The following is a 16,128-nucleotide window of genomic DNA, read 5'->3' as shown; positions in this document are numbered from 1 at the left end:
AAATAAATGGCCTTTTTAGAAAGTGAACCATGGATGGGGAAATGTTGGCAGTTTTCTCAAAAAGGCTTGAATTCAAGAAGTTTTAGATTTGCGTGATTTTTTTTTGAGTTGCAAAATCCACTTGTACATGACGCTGCTTTTTTCGAAGTTTCTCAAGAACCATTCGAGCCAGAGAATTCGTTTTGGCATCGTTGGATAGAGAATTGAATGGAGGGGGGTCACGACCCCCTGGATCCACCCTACATAAAATACATAAAATGCAAATGCAATAGATAAGTTAACGTTGGAAACACCACAATACATATATTTTTATGTATACTAAATTACGCATAACAATTGCAGCAATTTGTTTGTTTGCAATAGTTCGTCAAGGTAGAAAGCGTTAGTTGAATACAACGAGAAAACATTATTCATGATATAATCCGGTTCTTGTTCTAAAACAGGTTTTCGTCGTCAAACGCTCTTGTTACATAAATAATCAAGTTAAAAAGTCACTGTTGAAGCAGTCTGCGTGTTGAACAGTCTCCATACTAATATGGGTGCCTTTGTTTTGCTCTTGCTGGCCGTGGCTGTTTTTGCAGTAAATGCGGCAAACAACAGCAACCCGGTGGTCAAGGTAAAGTACGATTTAATCCGCGTCATTAACTGAATAAGGCCGATATTTGACCAGCATGCATGCCTTACTTACTTGCCGAAAGAAAACTCTTAGAACGACGAAGTCCCGCAGCAACGAGTCGAAATTCACTCCAGGAAACCACGCATCTTGATCAGTTTTTATATGCATTGAAACTGAAACATCGGCTATTTTGCGCTTATCTTCCATATAAAATAATACTTTTAATTGGGTATGTTAGTTAGCGTGTAGGTCAATCTAGCCATGTCCAGGGGTCAGTTGAGCTCAAGAATTCGATAATAAAAGTGTATGTATATGCGTAAATCATTAAGCATCCATATGGGAAACGAGGTTTAGCGCCAGTAAAGCAATTCAGCTTTAATGCAAGAAAACCACATTTCGTAAAAATTTAATTTGTTGATTTTGTTTGGTCGCTCTGCAGGCGTTTACTGAAAACCAGCTCGTTCCCGACATCCTGCCCCAAGCTCCAGACGCGCTTCTGGATGTGGAATACAAAAAAAGCGGAAAAGTCGTCAGCTTGGGGAACGAAATTGCTCCGGTGGATGTAAGAGAAGCGCCGCAAGTAACGTTCAAAGCCGATGCCAAAGACTTCTATACGCTGCAATTCGTCGATCCGGATGCCCCCAGCAGAACAAACGCCACCAAGCGATCAGTCAACCATTGGCTAGTAAGTTGTTGGGGAGAGTTGTTAACCCCCCTTTCAACTGACTCTAGGAAACTGGGTGGTTAAAACGATTGATGATTACAGGTGGTGAATATTCCTGCATCCGATGTCTCGAAGGGTCAAACCCTCACAGAATATCTGGGTTCAGGGCCGCCCAAGGGCTCTGGACTGCATCGCTACATTTTCCTGCTGTACAAACAGCCAGGCAGGTTGACTTTTGATGAGAAGCTTATCAGCAGCAAGGAACTCACTGGCCGGCCTTTACATTCGGCCCAAAAGTTCGCGGAGAAGTACAAGCTGGAGTTGCAAGCCGGCAACTTTTATCAGGCTCAATATGACGACTCTGTGCTCGAGCTGCAGAAGAGACTCAACATTGCACCTGCTCCTGTATAAGTATGCACCTGCATTTACCTATAGTATAAAGTTATGCGCAATTCAGCTTGCACAAACAAGCAGTGGTATCTGAAATTGGAATATATCCAGTAATAACCGGAAAGCACTTCTAGGCCTATTTATTTCGATTTTTCCTTCTCTCATGGCTGCTGACCTCTTGGAACTGGATTGGCGATAAGCATAAGCGCATGTGAGTCAAAGATCACACAAGTTTGTTTGCAGAAAGTGCGCCGTCTTTATATGCCAGCGCGAAATGCCTATGTAGATACTTTTGGTTACACTGTGGCAGTTTTTTGAGTTAACACGTTGCATATTAAGTGATATGAAAAGTATATAAAAACACACGAAAAACCGTTGCAGTTCGAACATCCCAGAGTGCCATATAGATGGCTAATGGAAGTAAATTAAATTGTGCTTACCTAAAAACAAGCTCTTATTCCAGGAGCTTCTCATAATTAAAGACATGGGAAACCCTAGAAACTCAGATTTTCGGAATATTTGAAAGATTCCAACTCATTTCCACCTTTAACTTACGGCGAATTCTTGCAAATGGTTACGCAGGAACTGAACGAGGTGGATAGTGAATGATTTTCAGCCAGCAATTGAACGCTGATTCAATCATGTACTGGAGGACCATTTGAAGATCGTTTTAAAAGGTTGCAATTTGACTAAACGTGTCCGAACTGCGGAAATTGGCCACAGTGTATATGTAATTCCATAATACGTCTGAGATCCACGCAACCAGACGCAACCGGTTTCTTATCCGAATTTACGACCCAGAACTGAATGTGTGATGGACTGCATGCATAATACACTTATCAGGAAGAGATACGCAACTCGTTTATCAATCCAAGCAATTTATTAAGCTACTCATCGTCGTTCAGGAACTGACGGGTCCCATTCGGCCTGAAAAAAGTTTCCAGCAATAGGGTTGCCCAGTTGATGTTCTAGGGCGAATTGCCTAATGGAGAAGTTTCTTCTATTTGCTTCCAAATCGTTTCCAGCTACAGCAATTGGTCCAGGTTGATGAAAAACAACGAAGAAATACCTGTGTGATCCAGTGCCTTTCGGCGCTCCGGATCCTCTATAGGTGGCAATTGTTTGTCCGGTTGAAAGATCGTCCCCTTTCACATTGACGACGAGCCAATGAAGAATTTCCCTAAAAAATTGCATCGGTATGGTTCAAAAAGTGCTAACAGCAATTATATCCACCTGAAAGTTGGGGTAGCTCTACTGGGAGCATCAGGATCAATCATCGCCAAGGTGTACAATTGACTCGGGTCAGCGTTAAAGGAGACTTCAGGTTGCGGTCTTACCTCAGCTGGTGTTAATTTATTAAAGAGAACGGTTTTATTGCCTGGATAAACCACCGTAACCTGATCATCAGGTGCTGCATCCAGCGATTCTGGAACGATGCTTTCAGCTGTGAAGTTCTGAAATAGTTACCAAAAGTATAATATAAACATCTGCAGTGCCATTAAGCTTTTTTACCTGAGCAACATTTGAAGACGCCATATTTCGACTGCTTTTAAAATGTTGTGCAATGTTGAAATAGTCAAGTAAACAAAGTAATTGACTCGCCTTTATCTATGGTACTGATTGATAGGTGAAAGGATGTGCTCAAGCAAACGTTCTGATCCAAAGGAATCGCTCCTATTCTAACAGATTAAAGATCTCAAGTACTACCGAAACATGAACCACGTTCTAAAATTGCTTCAAATGTGTTCATAGGCAGGGATTTTTTTTATTCAAAGGGTCACTCCTCCAACCCAACAATAAGGTTAATACAACTCTTCGAATTAAAGAAATTTGAATAAAAACTTGTTTAACTCTCCGATGTATCAATTAAAGTTTGCGCTTTTATTCACTGGACAAAATGGCGAATGTAAATTAAAGACAAAACGGTCTTTTAAGTCGTTCGCCGTTTTGTGTTGAAGTTACATTCGTGGTTTTATCCAGCTACCCCTATCGAAGGGTTGAAAATATTTTGTTTCTAGTTTGGTCAGTAAACTTGATCCAACCCTTCGATAGGGGTAGCTGGATTTATTCAATTGTTTTTTTTAACTCGAATGGTTCTTACTTACGACGAAAGGAATCGATTGAGCTAAAAAAACACGCCGCGCTACGACTTTAGTCGACGATTTATTCGTTATTATTGGCCCAAACATTAGTGTTTTAATTGTAGTGGGACGATTTGCTATCTATTTAAAAAATATGGGCGTTCTCAGGTTTCCATCGCAAGGACACTTTCATTGGTTGTTAAATGCAACAAACATCCATATCAGAGAAAATTGAAACACTACGCTTACTTTGTTTCTTTAATATAATTTTCCAACAAATCTGGTAAAAATTTCTGTATAAAAATCTCAGTAAAAACGAAATTAATGTTAATAAATCCTAGATATTTATAAATTTAATACATGAAAAGTCCGCCCTTTTGAGCTCGCTGTATCAACTGCGCGTATATGTTTATACAAAGAGCGACTTTTCCGACATTTTAGCTTATTTAGAGGAAAACTTGCGGATAACTAGAAATTACATTAGGTATCACAATTCTCCTAATTAGATACAATTAACCCATACCACAAGGCTAAAGGCAGTGGTTAGTTTTGAAATATTCTAACGCATCATGTGGCAATTTTAAATAAATATTACATATATTTTTAGTTAAATATCACATCTTTGTGAATTTTCCTAGGCCTTGTCTATTCAGGAGCTAAGTCGATCTAAAAATAGAAAATTAATTAAGTGTGTGTAAAAGACTACAGAAAAACAGTGCCTTACTTACGAACGCGTCGGTTCACCAACAATGAATTAAAAAGCGAATTTGGTGTAAATTCATAATAGGAAATGCGAGAAATTCTAAAATTTTATAAAGCAACCAAAATGAACAGTAAACTCACCAACGGCTGATATATATCGATTTCTTAATCTAGTATCGTCTGACCCTGAGTTGTTGTCCGCAGACTCTTGAGCAGGAGCTTCAACGTCCACGGGTAACTGTTCAGCTGATAACAGCCTTTGCCGTTGTACTATCTCTTCCCTGTGAAGAGAAAACAAAACTTTCATCATAAAATTCACTAATTGCGAAGTTTCTTACAAGATAACTTCTTGGTGCTTTTTTCGGCCTCCCGGAGTCAGATTAAGAACACCTCTCTCCCGCTGGTCAATTATCAGCAAAATTGATGTAAACATGAACGCCACTGAAAAAATCCCAGCTGAATAAGACGAACTGTACCATCAGCGAATGACTTACTGAAGAGGTTGCCCAGGAAAAACATACTTAGCACTCTAAAGCCCCATTTGTCAACGATCGAGCCGGTGATGATGGACACGATGGCCAGTCCTAAATTTTGCACTGCCTGACATCTACAATTCCATAAAATATTTAATGAACTGAAAATAGTAAAACGCATTAACTCACACTCCGTATGCAGTTCCCAGCTGGTATTCGGGGATGATGACGGCCACTAGAGGCCACAGTCCACTGGCCAAGACGGAATACGCCACTCCCAGTATAATCTGTTAAATATTTCAGAAAATAATGTCTTCAAACTAAAATTGGGGGTTTTAACTTACAACTCCAATGTAGGGATCACATGCAGTGAATCCTAAAAGTAAATGGGCGATAATGGTGCCAACGGTGGATATCAGGATCCACAAAATATTCAGGCCTATTTTATCGATCAGGAATCCGGTGAAAGGAGATATAATGCCTGATATCAGGTATATGAGACTGCTTATGTGATCGGCATCTTTTACGTTCATTCTGAAACGCTGAATAAAAAATTGCCTAAAAAAGCGAAGCAATCAATTTTTGTCCTGGTAGCGTTTCCCCAACATCATCCAGGTATGGCTTCATACTTACTGCGCTAGGCTGATGAAGGGAAAAATAGCATTGTAGTATGTAACGCAGATGCAAGTGACCAACCAAAACGTGCCTTTGAAATGCTTTGCGTCGGTGATTCGGACTGCCTCAGTAGTGCGGGCCTCCGACCTTCTGGTCATTCGTTCGGCACGTTTGTCCATGTATCCCAAAATCAACGAACAGATCGTGGAAAACAGGCAAGTTGCCGAGGCTAAAACCGATGCTGAATTATAACACTGAAAGGCAATTAGAGTCGATCACTCACCGATGAGCAGAGACAAGCCCAAAATTTTTGTCCCTGTGGACGAAGTGGAAACCCACTGATAAATTGGCTCCATTAGCCAGAAATTTACGGTACTTCCCATCCGCGCAATGCTCATCTGCAGCCCGAACACCATGTTCAGCTCCTTGCCTTTGAACCACAGAACTGCATAGTTGTTTTGGGCCACCGCCAATGATTCGGAACCCACTCTAAAATTACAATATGCATGTACTCTAAAACTATATTTCAGCTAACGCTTTACCCAAAAACAAATCTGCCCAAAATCATTAACCAGTACTGGTTTACGTAGACGGCCGCAGTAAAAAGCAGTTGGCCTATCAGGGTCAGTCCCATGAAAATGTTGGCTCCAGCTCGAATTCCAAATACTCTAAAAAAGTTGAGTCTGTACTGCTGTTGAATCTAAAGCTAAGCTATTCTTTCTTACTGGTCGATCAAAAATCCTCCAACAAAACACATAACAACATTGGGCCAAGAGTAGACGGAGTAAAGGGCGGTGAATTGCGTCTCAGTCAAATTCAGGTCTTGTTTGAATTGTTTCTGTAGTGCGCTGGGGTTATCGTAGCAAAAATATGAACCTACGATTGTCCGTTGTTAGTTTAGAACACATATTTACTCAGTATGGTATAGATGACTCGCCTATACCTAATTGTCTTGTATGCCTAGGATACACCCAGATATGGAAATATATTTCTAAAGGCTATTTAATGACTAATTACCAGAAACGTCTATCGGATAAATGCTTGCAACATTATAACAAAGATAAACCTGACCATTCGTCATACTCTACAAATAAGAAGGTTTTAATGGTACCAATGCCGTTTTAATAGAACTGTACCCTGTACTTTTTATGTAACTTTTGAGTTTGTTTAGCAAACAAAGCAACTGGAGCTTTAAATAACATAAGCAAAGTCCGAAATATAAAATGCAAACTTACCAAATCCTAAAATGCACATAAATATCAGGGCTAGAAATCGATGTGCTTTGCCTGAAGGATGGCAGCACAGATGGTAAGCCCTATCGCAACATGTTTCTTCATCTTCAACTGCAACCTGAATATTGGGGCCCCCTTCCATGATCTTAACCCACCTAGACCCCACAACCTTCTCACATTAACTATAGTTATAGTCTTGTAGTTGCACACCAAATGGGTCAGTCTTCACTAAGTTGCATAGCTGAAGTTGAACAAATCACGATAAACTTCTGATAGAGAACTAATTTTTGCTAATTTGTTTCTGTTCTATCTGTGGCTTTGTTTCCAAAACAAATAATGTGAAGGCTAATTGTATTATGTCATTGGTGGTAAGCGCCTCATTTTCAATGCAACAAACAAGGATAGAACCCAAACCAGATCAGGTAATGGAGCACAATTTCGAGTTGAGGGTTTATAGTAACTACGTCACTTTGCGATAAAAGGGTGGCTTATTGGAGCGGATGCTATCTAAATAAAAATTACTGTTCCACCAAAGACCCTTTGCTTTTATTTATATACGAAACAGACCTTACCTCTGTTACTGAATTTATATGAATACTGGGCATATTTTAATTTTGAACTATTGCAGCTGCTTGATTGGGATATTTTCTCAAAAATCTTTTTATTTTCAGTGTTTTGTTTTCGTAAACATGTTGGCACAAACCCGTCTGATTCCTGTTTTGACTTTGCAACGATTGACATTTTGTCATTCAAAATTCTGTGGGTACTGGAATGGTGTTGAAGGTTCTGGAGGTATTCTTTTTAAGCCCTTAGGAAAGTCATGAACGAAATTGAAGACAGCCTTTGGTGCTACCTGCCTTACCCAGCGCTGTACAAAATTTTCCAGCATCTAAGCTACAAGGAGCTGATATCGACTGGGAACGTGTGTAAACTGTGGTACCAAGCTAGCAGGAATGATCTGCTCTGGAGGGATTTGTTTTACCAAAATTTCTTGGTGGATAGATCGGTGCCCGTGGTGGCAGGTTGGTATCCACATCAAGTGGCAATTCGCATGATTGCAGTGTGACTTTCTAGGCAAATCCTGGTACGAAGAGTTTAAAAGGCTCTGCTATAAGATACCTGTTGTACAAACAGAAACATTGACTGAACATACTCATCAGGTTTTGCATGTGAGTTTTTCTCACAACGGAAAGTATTTCTCCACATGTTCTAAAGATGGGTTTGTCACGGTGAGCATCGACCACGTCCGATATCCATAGGATTCGGAATGAGAACAGGCAGATATGAGCAAATCTTGTTTACTTGCAGGTGTGGAACTCCAGCTACCCAGCGTCAATAAAGTACAACAAAAACATGAAACATTACAAATGGAAATACACACAGTTTTCGCAGTTCAATGAGACGGACACTCTGTTGTTGGTGTCAGGAGTACACTTTGGAACCGTTCACAGTACCTCAGGAGAGATAGCGGTCTTTAATTTAGGTAAACTTTGGGCTGCTTTACACTAAAGTCGGATTTCAGTCAAAAACTCTTTTCTAGATGGCTTTTATCTTCAGTGCCGCGTAGTCAATAAACCTTACGATATTTTCGGCACGTGGTACAGCGACCAATATCTTCTATCTGGTGACTTGCATTGGTTGGCGCATCTGGTGAGCAGCTCGCATTTGTGGCTTAATCGTGCATCCCAGGAAGCAGATTCCGAACTGGTACTGCCCGATGGTTTATTATTGTGCACTTAAGCATTTCATTAGGACATGTTCCAGGTTCCTATCACTCACGGCTTGTTCCGGTTCTACAATCGAAATGCCAGCTCGATAAGGGCTATAATGATTGCCAATTGTCTGCCCAATTCCGAAAATATTAACTCGGAAGAAACGGAATACGCAGGAGTTCCGGTGGATCAAGGAGTCATTTTCGAACATGGAAACCCCGTCAGTCACCGGGATATGGGTAACTTGCCGAGTACAAGTAAATCAGGTATTGTCGAGTAGAGTCGTGCAACGCAGGGCTTCAATTCAACCAACCATTTGTTTGATTTGGTTGCAGTGTTTGACGAAATACCCATTCTAAACCCCATGAGGAATGGTGATGATTTCGCCAACCCGATTTGGTACAATTCGGAGTATCGTAAGGTTGAAGTCGAGCAGAGCGGGGCAGCAGGTGACGACAGTGACTACGAAATGGATCAAGATGATAACAATAAGGATGAAGGGTTCGATGATGACGACCGTTCCACATCAAGTGACGAGGCTGACGCTTTCAACGACAAGTATTTGATATTCACCACAGGGAACAAGACATACACGCCACATCAGATTGGTAAGCAAGTCTTTCATGGCATGACAGTATCCCACAAACTGTAATTCTGTTATTGAATCAGGATTCAAGCGAATAAAACCGTTCGTGTTTCCTAAAAAAATGGACCTTGGACCCACATTGAAAGAACGTCTGGTCTTACAAGAGCAGCGCAAAGAACAATTGAGATCGGCAAGTCCGTCGCAGGACCCCGATTGGCTCGATTTCGATAAAGTCGCAGACAAGTTCGATAAAATCGATCATTTGATCGATTTGCACGGACATATTGTCGGCATGGGCCTCAGTCCTGACCATAGGTTCGTTACGATCCCGTTGCCCTGAATTCACATTCACAACGAAACTTTACAGATATCTCTACGTGAACAGCAGGTCTTGGCCGGAAAACTACGTCATTAACAACCCGTTGGATCCACCACCAATCGCCCAGGAAATCGATATTCACGTAATAGATTTGGTAACTCTGAAACAGGTTGGAACAATGCTGAGGGCTCACAAAGCATACACGCCGAATAATGAGTGCTTTTTCATATTTCTGGACGTGTGTAACGAATATGTGGCCAGGTAAGTTTGATCAGGCAGATAAATAAAGCGAGTTCTGCACCTACTGCTTTAGCGGAGCTGAGGACAAACATGGATATATGTGGGATCGACACTACGGAGTGTGCATAGCTAAATATCCTCATCAGGACGTGGTCAATTCGGTCGCATTCAATCCGAGTGACCCGGAAATGTTGGTGACCACTTCGGACGATTTCAAAATTAAGATTTGGCGCTCCAGGTCTAAGGTGAAGGAACTGGGACTGGATGTCCGGGATTTTCCCATGGGCGTTGAATTGAGGAAAACTCCGCGGAAACAAGGTAAGCAGCTGATTATCCGAGGGCGATGTTTACCGGCCGTTTACTATTATTGTTTTCTAGGTGGTGGCACTAGAAGGAGAAGTGTAAACTATTCACCACATAGGGCTAGGTAATAACACTGTTTAAATGCCCAGGGTTGTATATAGTTATTAGTTTAGCCATACACTAATTAAGCGTTTTAATTTATTCGGCGCGACCATCAAAATACTCACTTTTTGTACTCTAATGCTCGGAGCACACATACGACCTTCTCTCGTTGCAGTTTTAAGTCCTAAGAAATAAGCTAGGAGAGTGAGAGAGTAAACAAGGAGTAAATTATGGGCCGCTCAATTTTTGGACAAGCTGTAATACTTATAATGCAGCGTTAGATTTTAGCAGTCTTAAATAGTCATGAAAATGTATAACATTTTTGAAAATCGGCAAAAGAAAGGGGCGCCTTTTTAAACAGCATTTGCGTTTGACCTCCGTGCATCCGTTTCTACGATGATACGGAAGTGTTAAAATACTTTCGTAACATCGTACAAACGGATGCATGGGACACGGGCTTTTGGCAATATCAAGTCAGATTTATAGTCGCCGTAAGGCAAAACGTAGGCCTAAGACGGAAGAAAATAAACCAATGAATAGCAGTGTATGCATTCATAGTAGCAGAATCGAATCGGAAAACGTAAGCCGCAAATTCGGAAATAGTTCAATTCAATTTCTTCCGTTACGTCTTACGTACAGCGTTTCAATCCCGCAACTTTTCAAGCTACCAGCTGGCAAATGTTGCATTGCAAACCTGGCAATGATTTCTGCAGATCAGTCTTTATCTATGATTAGATAATAACAGAATATCGTGTAATAATCATATCAATTTGCTGTTTTTCCTTACGTTTTACGTTATGGCCACTATAATTTCAGCTTAAAGCTTGGCGACCCTTTCGAAAAATGCTGCTCTGGTTACCTTCAAGCTCCTTTTGTTTGGGCATTTCACGTCAAAAAGTTGCCAATAACGAGTCGTTCGATTGGACAGTAGATAGGCCAATCGGAAGGTAAGACGATCCGCGATCCATTTTTCTTTGCATTAGAAATAAAACGCGACGTATTTCTAGGTAATTGTTAGATAGTAAATTAGGCATTCTTTACATTGTTACGCGTTGGTGCTTATACAATTTTGTAAGAAATTCTTTATTTCCCCTAGCTTGATTTTGTGATTAACCTGTCGGCTTAAAACGTGTCTGTACTAAAAACCAGTTTTATATTGAACTAATGGTTTCCGATAAATTTCGATAAATGTGTACCGATTTTTGCAAATATACATTACTGTGATCTTACTGATGAATTACCTACTTCCTTATGCATTTGGTTTAACGTAGACGCATTTAAACGCATATTCATTACCTTGAAATTATATTTAAAACACGTAAATAATGATAGCACAATCAACAACACATTTTATTCAAACGTTTTTCAATGATAACTGGTAACACAGTTCATTCTTCAATTCGAAACCCAGTAACATCACATGGCTTACACGCTATCACAGTGAAAATTAAAAGATTTTCAATTTCTGACTTGCAATTTTAAATGCCTTTAATGACGAAACATTACACTTATGCACAAACGCAATACTTGAAAACCAAAATGCCAACTATCGTGTTTGAAACGAGTGTGATTTATTACCCTGTGGTGTTTGCTCCTGGCTCACCAGAACTGGGAACATCTCGTTCTTGCGTGTCAGTTTCAGTTGCCGCTGGTTCCTCCGTCTTTTTCTTCTCCACGTGCCCTTGGCAATGCTCGCATTCATCATCGGATTCATCTGAAGAACTTTCACCGAATTCTCTGGGTTTCTTGTATATGCAACAACCTACACCAAATGAAGTTTTATAGATTTGCCATTTACTCTCAACGATCAACCCTTGCTTACATTTTGATTTTTTCTTTCCTAAATTTTCATTATCTACAGTTTCTGTGCTCCACTGGACTTTCCTGCCTTTTTTAGGCTTTTTCAATTTGACGGTTATTCGCGGAACAGCATGATCCTAAAACAAGACGTGTACACAACAATGRGAACAAAATATGTTATCGAAACTAATGGSGTTTTCGGGTTTTTAGGCCGTCGTTTGGTAGAATTTCTTCTTGACGTTTCGCAAGCACGAGTGGCTTGCATCTTCAGAAGTGGTTTGCTTGAACGCTTACACTGTTCTCATCAGAACCCGCATTCAGTTCTTCCGCAGAACTGAACGGGCCTAAAAACCCGAAAACCCCATTAGTTTCAAGGAATGGCCTCGAAAGTCTATCTCTTTTGATAAAATATGTTATCGTCTAAAAGATTTTAAGTTTTGATGTATAGGGCATACGGTACAAATTAAAAAGCGAAATTACAAAACAACTGAGAATATAATTTTCAACAATTTACACGCTGTATTGAAAAATTACACAATTTTTGCTTAACTAATAATTTTCATTTCTCTCAATTCCCGTATCTTTTTTGTATCGTAGCCCAATACTCCTGACAACACTTCTTCGGTGTGTTGGCCTAAAACTGGAGGCGGGGTTCTAATTTCATTGCCTCCCTCGCTGTAAGTCACAGCAGGACCAACAACTCTGATTTCTCCTGCCGTTGAATGGTTCAGAGTTTTCACAATATCAACGCTTTTCACGTGGGGATCGTTAAAAGTAGCCCTCAGGTCGTTCACGGGGCCATTTGGAAAGGACGAACTTGCAAAAACGTCTGCCCACTCGCTATTGGTCTTTGCAGATAAAGCCCTGCCGATTATTTCAATTAGTTCTAGTCTGTTTTTCACTCTAACTTCATTGGTAAGGAATTTGGGATCGTCTGCTAGTTCCTTGTGATTGATAAGCCGGCAGAACTCAACAAACTGTTTATCTGAGCCCGTGCCAATTGTGTAGTAACCGTCTTGCGTTGGAAAGGCTTGATAAGGCACAATGCTTTCATGGGCAGTGCCCCATCGTGTTGCCTCTTTGCCTGCATTGAGGTAGTTGGAACCGATGTTGATTAATGTTGACAATTCGGTCGAGAGAAGATCGCAGTCAATCTTTTGCCCCTTTCCTGTCTTTGCTCGCTTTAACAAGGCTGCTAAGATTGCGCCATGGGCATACAAACCTAAATTCGATTGTAAATAATATTGCCGATGAATTATCTGAGTACAATTTACCTGTAGACAGATCAATTAAAGCCACTCCAGTTTTGCAAGGTTCGCCGTTTTCAGGGCCAGTTATGTGTAAAAGTCCGCCTATTGAAGCTGCGATCACATCATAGCCGGGTCTTTTACTATACGGACCTTTAGATCCAAAGCCTGTTATGGAACAGTAGATTAAGTGAGGGGCTATTTCATAAAAATGCTCATAACCCAACTGCAAGGAATCCAATTTGCCTGGCACGTAGTTTTCGACTAGAATGTCAGACACTTTGGCCAGTTCGTACAGAATGTTTCTGCCTTCTTCAGATTGTATGTTAACACAAACGCTTTTCTTGTTGCGATTAAATGTAATAAAATAGCAGGACTCTTTGGTGTCACCCACAAATGGAGGACCCCAAATTCGAGCTTCATCTCCACGGCCTGGTTTTTCAATTTTTAGCACTTCAGCACCCAAATCTCCTAAAATCATGGTGCAGTAGGGACCTGCCACTATTCTGGTAAGGTCCAGAATTCGGATACCATGTAGTGGCGCATTTTGCACTGCAGCAGCACTGCTTATTGATCTCGCCACCTCTTTATGTGCAATTTGCTTTGCAAAACGGAGCATCGAACTCTTTAGACACCACATCGATAGAAGATTCACACTGTAACTTTATGTAAAGGCAGGATTATTTACCTGTTCATCACTGGTTTCGACCAGGGTCACCGTTGATGTGGAAGGTTCAGGGTGTTGTGGAGATGGCACTGATTCAGACATGTTTTAGAAAGATATGCACTACGTAGCAGCACTGTTCTAAGGGAGATTATTTCTATTGTTTATTCGGTTTGCTTAATTACATTGCCGGTAACACTGCAGATAAGATAATAGAAAACACAATCATATGGCCACAGATCACAGAGGTTACTCTCACAAAATATCCCCCCTATATAGGGGGTATGTTCTGTGGTTACTCTGTAACTGTCTGTAATCTGTGCATATGACATTGGCAACAGGTTTAGGGTTCTCGTAAAGTTAGGTTAGATGGTTTGAAGTGTGGCGAACTCTATCCGCCACTTCTCAACTAGCAGGCCCAACCGAAACGCCAGCTATATCTCATCGCATAATATCTGTGGCGTTTCGATTCAAATAGAACTTCCAACCTATGTTCCGTATCCGGCGTCTAAGGCAGGGCCTACCTAAGCCTTACTGACGAGTCCAATATTTTTCAGTATCAATGGGAGAAATCTCAGCTTTTTCTTGTGCATTGGACACACTGCATCACTGTATTTGACATTGCAGTTGAGCAAGATGGCGACAGAGGGCAAGACGTGTTCTGCTTGTAGCTTTCAGATAATAACGCTTAAGCTTGGTTTATATACATTATTTGTAAGACTGGCATTGTACTCAAATCCAAATCAAATTCATTCCTGGCTTTCAGTTATTTATGGTCTCTATTTATCAATCAAAATACACCGAAACGTATTTTGATTGATAAATAGAGACAATAAATGACTGAAACCCAGGAATGAATTTGATTTGGAATTGAAACACAGTCAGGAAAGTATATACATTGTACTCAAAATGAGAACTACTGCCATTTTATGGAAAATCCTAATGATTAATCGCACTTAATTATGTTCCACACCTTGTAAGCTACATCAATCATCAAGCTGATTGAAAGAGGGTTCGGCGTCCCAGGTTTTAATGTTTCAATGAAAAAATTAATTTTATAACAAAAATTTCACTTAATTATTATTGTTCACTATTCACTATCTGCAAACCATCAAAACCTCAATTTCCACTATTGGAGAGTTCAAAAGGCCAAAATTATAGCTACAAGTTAAGTAGTAATTTGACACTTGGTTTTATTGACATTGGTGTCACATTGATGTTTACATCTGAATGTGATTTGTTTTGTTCAAATCAACGTTTGCAAGCTTTTAAAGCAATAGAAACAGATCGAAAAGTGTGTAAGTATTGTTTTATGTTATAAATGTCATCAACTCCAATAAATAAACAAGTCTGACAAGTCTCAACTGTCAATCGACAATGAGTAATTTGACGTTCCGCAGCGCCACCATCGGTAGTTGAACTGGCGAATTTATTTTTGCTTGTCATGTACAGGGTGTTGCCTCATAAGTTGACACCCCCTAGATCGCTTGTTTCAAAAAAATTGTGAGTGACCAACACAAAAGCGGTTTAATTTTACTCAAATTTTTTAAATCTGAATTTGGAATAGAAATATAAAACACGGAAATGTCAGAATTTGACATAAATTCATTTTTTTAATGAAACCCCCTATATATTTTTAGACATGCCTACCAATAGATTTTTTTTTCCTGATTTGAAAAATATTATTATATTTTGCCTATATTTGTATTAGCCGTTTTTCCTATATTACGTTTCAAAAATTATAAATAGGAACAAATCAAAGTAGCCTTGAAATTTGACTGTCCACTTATGAGGAAACACCCTGTACATGTTTTTGCGTGTGGTGATCATGTTTCTCTGTATTCACATGAAATTTCATTAGGAAAGCCATTTGAACATGTTCATAAAATGCAGCTTTCGCTATGTATTTGTTACTGCTTAATTTACCCATCGCTTCGATTATAGATTAAGAGTGTATCAGGTCGATATTTATCTAATTAGTTCTATCGGACCCTGACTCAACTCCACGCGTTTAGGGAAAAGCGTTAAAACATCGTCCATATACCAGTATTAACGAGATGAATATCAGTTGTCCTCTATCGTTTGTCGGGTTTATCGAAGGATTACGGGTCTTCTAGGAGCATTCCTCTTTGGCAATTGGCATTGTGGTAACTTTCCCGATGGGAAGCATTGATATCATACGATCTGATATTGTTAGCGTGATGCCGGATTACACTAGACGAGAGAACTACGTATATTCTGGATCAGGCGTTAGGAAAACCGTTTAAACGCTCGTGGTTTTGTAAAAGGGGCCTTATTATTCGATGAAATTGACAAATGTCAATGTTTATGGTTAAAACATCCACCTCATTCGTATATATGAAGGTACCTACTAACTAGAGG

The 16,128-nt window shown here is 40.0% G+C and overlaps 7 protein-coding genes across 14 annotated transcripts in view; 2 read left to right on the top strand and 5 right to left on the bottom strand.

Annotated features, from left to right (window-relative positions):
- Positions 1–2,349, bottom strand: part of LOC109537388 (beta-lactamase-like protein 2 homolog) — a 4,366-nt gene extending 2,017 nt beyond the window's left edge. The window contains exons 1-3 of one of the 6 annotated variants that reach the window (XM_019904079.2): positions 2,226–2,349; positions 2,111–2,164; positions 689–789 (exon numbers count right to left, since the gene is read on the bottom strand). In XM_019904079.2, coding sequence (XP_019759638.1) covers positions 689–789; positions 2,111–2,156 — 147 coding nt within the window. In that variant the 5' untranslated portion in view covers positions 2,157–2,164; positions 2,226–2,349. Of the gene's footprint in view, positions 1–688; positions 790–2,110 lie in introns of all 6 variants that reach the window. The other 5 variants (XM_019904078.2, XM_048664923.1, XM_048664924.1 and 2 more) reach the window with 5 other exon arrangements.
- Positions 209–1,797, top strand: LOC109537390 (protein D3). The gene is made up of 3 exons (XM_019904084.2): positions 209–616; positions 1,056–1,301; positions 1,383–1,797. Exons 1-3 carry the CDS (start codon positions 536–538, stop codon positions 1,689–1,691), a joined length of 636 nt encoding a protein of 211 aa, XP_019759643.2. The 5' UTR covers positions 209–535; the 3' UTR covers positions 1,692–1,797.
- A 182-nt stretch (positions 2,350–2,531) lies between the features above and the next one.
- On the bottom strand, positions 2,532–3,337 carry LOC109537391 (protein D2). Its single transcript, XM_019904086.2, has 3 exons — positions 3,183–3,337; positions 2,904–3,124; positions 2,532–2,850 (listed from the first exon to the last, which is right to left on the bottom strand). Exons 1-3 carry the CDS (start codon positions 3,204–3,206, stop codon positions 2,562–2,564), a joined length of 534 nt encoding a protein of 177 aa, XP_019759645.2. The 5' UTR covers positions 3,207–3,337; the 3' UTR covers positions 2,532–2,561.
- Positions 3,100–7,123, bottom strand: LOC109537430 (major facilitator superfamily domain-containing protein 1). Of its 2 annotated transcripts, XM_048664922.1 has the most exons (13): positions 6,777–6,864; positions 6,559–6,625; positions 6,267–6,417; positions 6,084–6,209; positions 5,825–6,030; positions 5,560–5,770; positions 5,271–5,484; positions 5,116–5,213; positions 4,948–5,060; positions 4,792–4,894; positions 4,595–4,734; positions 3,776–4,417; positions 3,100–3,344 (listed from the first exon to the last, which is right to left on the bottom strand). In XM_048664922.1, the coding sequence occupies exons 2-12, from the start codon at positions 6,620–6,622 to the stop codon at positions 4,401–4,403; spliced, it is 1,443 nt and encodes a 480-aa protein (XP_048520879.1). In that variant the 5' UTR covers positions 6,623–6,625; positions 6,777–6,864; the 3' UTR covers positions 3,100–3,344; positions 3,776–4,400. The 2 variants fall into 2 exon arrangements, with proteins under 2 accessions (XP_048520879.1, XP_048520877.1); XM_048664920.1 differs by lacking the exon at positions 6,559–6,625 and having other exon boundaries at positions 6,777–7,123.
- Positions 7,124–7,497: 374 nt separating this feature from the next.
- On the top strand, positions 7,498–11,264 carry LOC109537428 (F-box/WD repeat-containing protein 5). 2 transcript variants are annotated; one of them, XM_019904155.2, is made up of 10 exons: positions 7,498–7,795; positions 7,848–8,002; positions 8,082–8,256; positions 8,314–8,480; positions 8,538–8,751; positions 8,821–9,093; positions 9,155–9,386; positions 9,439–9,651; positions 9,704–9,948; positions 10,009–11,264. In XM_019904155.2, exons 1-10 carry the CDS (start codon positions 7,594–7,596, stop codon positions 10,059–10,061), a joined length of 1,929 nt encoding a protein of 642 aa, XP_019759714.1. In that variant the 5' UTR covers positions 7,498–7,593; the 3' UTR covers positions 10,062–11,264. The 2 variants fall into 2 exon arrangements, with proteins under 2 accessions (XP_019759714.1, XP_019759713.1); XM_019904154.2 differs by having other exon boundaries at positions 8,526–8,751.
- Positions 11,265–11,358: 94 nt separating this feature from the next.
- Positions 11,359–14,090, bottom strand: LOC109537431 (E3 ubiquitin-protein ligase PPP1R11). The gene is made up of 3 exons (XM_019904158.2): positions 13,771–14,090; positions 11,858–11,972; positions 11,359–11,797 (listed from the first exon to the last, which is right to left on the bottom strand). Exons 1-3 carry the CDS (start codon positions 13,849–13,851, stop codon positions 11,610–11,612), a joined length of 384 nt encoding a protein of 127 aa, XP_019759717.1. The 5' UTR covers positions 13,852–14,090; the 3' UTR covers positions 11,359–11,609.
- On the bottom strand, positions 12,312–13,771 carry LOC109537429 (succinate--hydroxymethylglutarate CoA-transferase). The gene is made up of 2 exons (XM_019904156.2): positions 13,110–13,771; positions 12,312–13,057 (listed from the first exon to the last, which is right to left on the bottom strand). Exons 1-2 carry the CDS (start codon positions 13,720–13,722, stop codon positions 12,381–12,383), a joined length of 1,290 nt encoding a protein of 429 aa, XP_019759715.2. The 5' UTR covers positions 13,723–13,771; the 3' UTR covers positions 12,312–12,380.
- Positions 14,091–16,128: the final 2,038 nt, after the last annotated feature.

The sequence above is a fragment of the Dendroctonus ponderosae genome, unplaced genomic scaffold (genome assembly GCF_020466585.1).
Source record: "Dendroctonus ponderosae isolate FM_Combo_2020 unplaced genomic scaffold, Dpon_F_20191213v2 Dpon_F_20191213_3, whole genome shotgun sequence".
Taxonomy (NCBI): Eukaryota; Metazoa; Arthropoda; class Insecta; order Coleoptera; family Curculionidae; genus Dendroctonus; species Dendroctonus ponderosae.
Note: the sequence above shows the minus strand (reverse complement) of the source record. Positions and strands in the feature narration are given on the sequence as shown.

Coding starts and splice junctions, on each gene's coding strand:
- LOC109537390 (XM_019904084.2), top strand. CDS start 536: ATGGGTGCCTTTGTTTTGCTCTTGCTGGCCGTGGCTGTTTTTGCAGTA. Junction 617..1,055: donor ACAGCAACCCGGTGGTCAAG/GTAAAGTACGAT, acceptor GTCGCTCTGCAG/GCGTTTACTGAAAACCAGCT. Junction 1,302..1,382: donor GATCAGTCAACCATTGGCTA/GTAAGTTGTTGG, acceptor TGATGATTACAG/GTGGTGAATATTCCTGCATC.
- LOC109537391 (XM_019904086.2), bottom strand. CDS start 3,206: ATGGCGTCTTCAAATGTTGCTCAG. Junction 3,125..3,182: donor CGTCTTCAAATGTTGCTCAG/GTAAAAAAGCTT, acceptor TAACTATTTCAG/AACTTCACAGCTGAAAGCAT. Junction 2,851..2,903: donor AGAGCTACCCCAACTTTCAG/GTGGATATAATT, acceptor GCAATTTTTTAG/GGAAATTCTTCATTGGCTCG.
- LOC109537430 (XM_048664920.1), bottom strand. CDS start 6,915: ATGGAAGGGGGCCCCAATATTCAGGTTGCAGTTGAAGATGAAGAAACA. Junction 6,418..6,776: donor TATGTGCATTTTAGGATTTG/GTAAGTTTGCAT, acceptor GGACAATCGTAG/GTTCATATTTTTGCTACGAT. Junction 6,210..6,266: donor GGAGGATTTTTGATCGACCA/GTAAGAAAGAAT, acceptor CAACTTTTTTAG/AGTATTTGGAATTCGAGCTG.
- LOC109537428 (XM_019904154.2), top strand. CDS start 7,594: ATGAACGAAATTGAAGACAGCCTTTGGTGCTACCTGCCTTACCCAGCG. Junction 7,796..7,847: donor ATCGGTGCCCGTGGTGGCAG/GTTGGTATCCAC, acceptor GTGACTTTCTAG/GCAAATCCTGGTACGAAGAG. Junction 9,652..9,703: donor TGTAACGAATATGTGGCCAG/GTAAGTTTGATC, acceptor CTACTGCTTTAG/CGGAGCTGAGGACAAACATG.
- LOC109537429 (XM_019904156.2), bottom strand. CDS start 13,722: ATGTGGTGTCTAAAGAGTTCGATGCTCCGTTTTGCAAAGCAAATTGCA. Junction 13,058..13,109: donor TTTAATTGATCTGTCTACAG/GTAAATTGTACT, acceptor AATCGAATTTAG/GTTTGTATGCCCATGGCGCA.
- LOC109537431 (XM_019904158.2), bottom strand. CDS start 13,851: ATGTCTGAATCAGTGCCATCTCCACAACACCCTGAACCTTCCACATCA. Junction 11,973..13,770: donor TCGAAACCAGTGATGAACAG/GTAAATAATCCT, acceptor GTCTTGTTTTAG/GATCATGCTGTTCCGCGAAT. Junction 11,798..11,857: donor AGGAAAGAAAAAATCAAAAT/GTAAGCAAGGGT, acceptor CATTTGGTGTAG/GTTGTTGCATATACAAGAAA.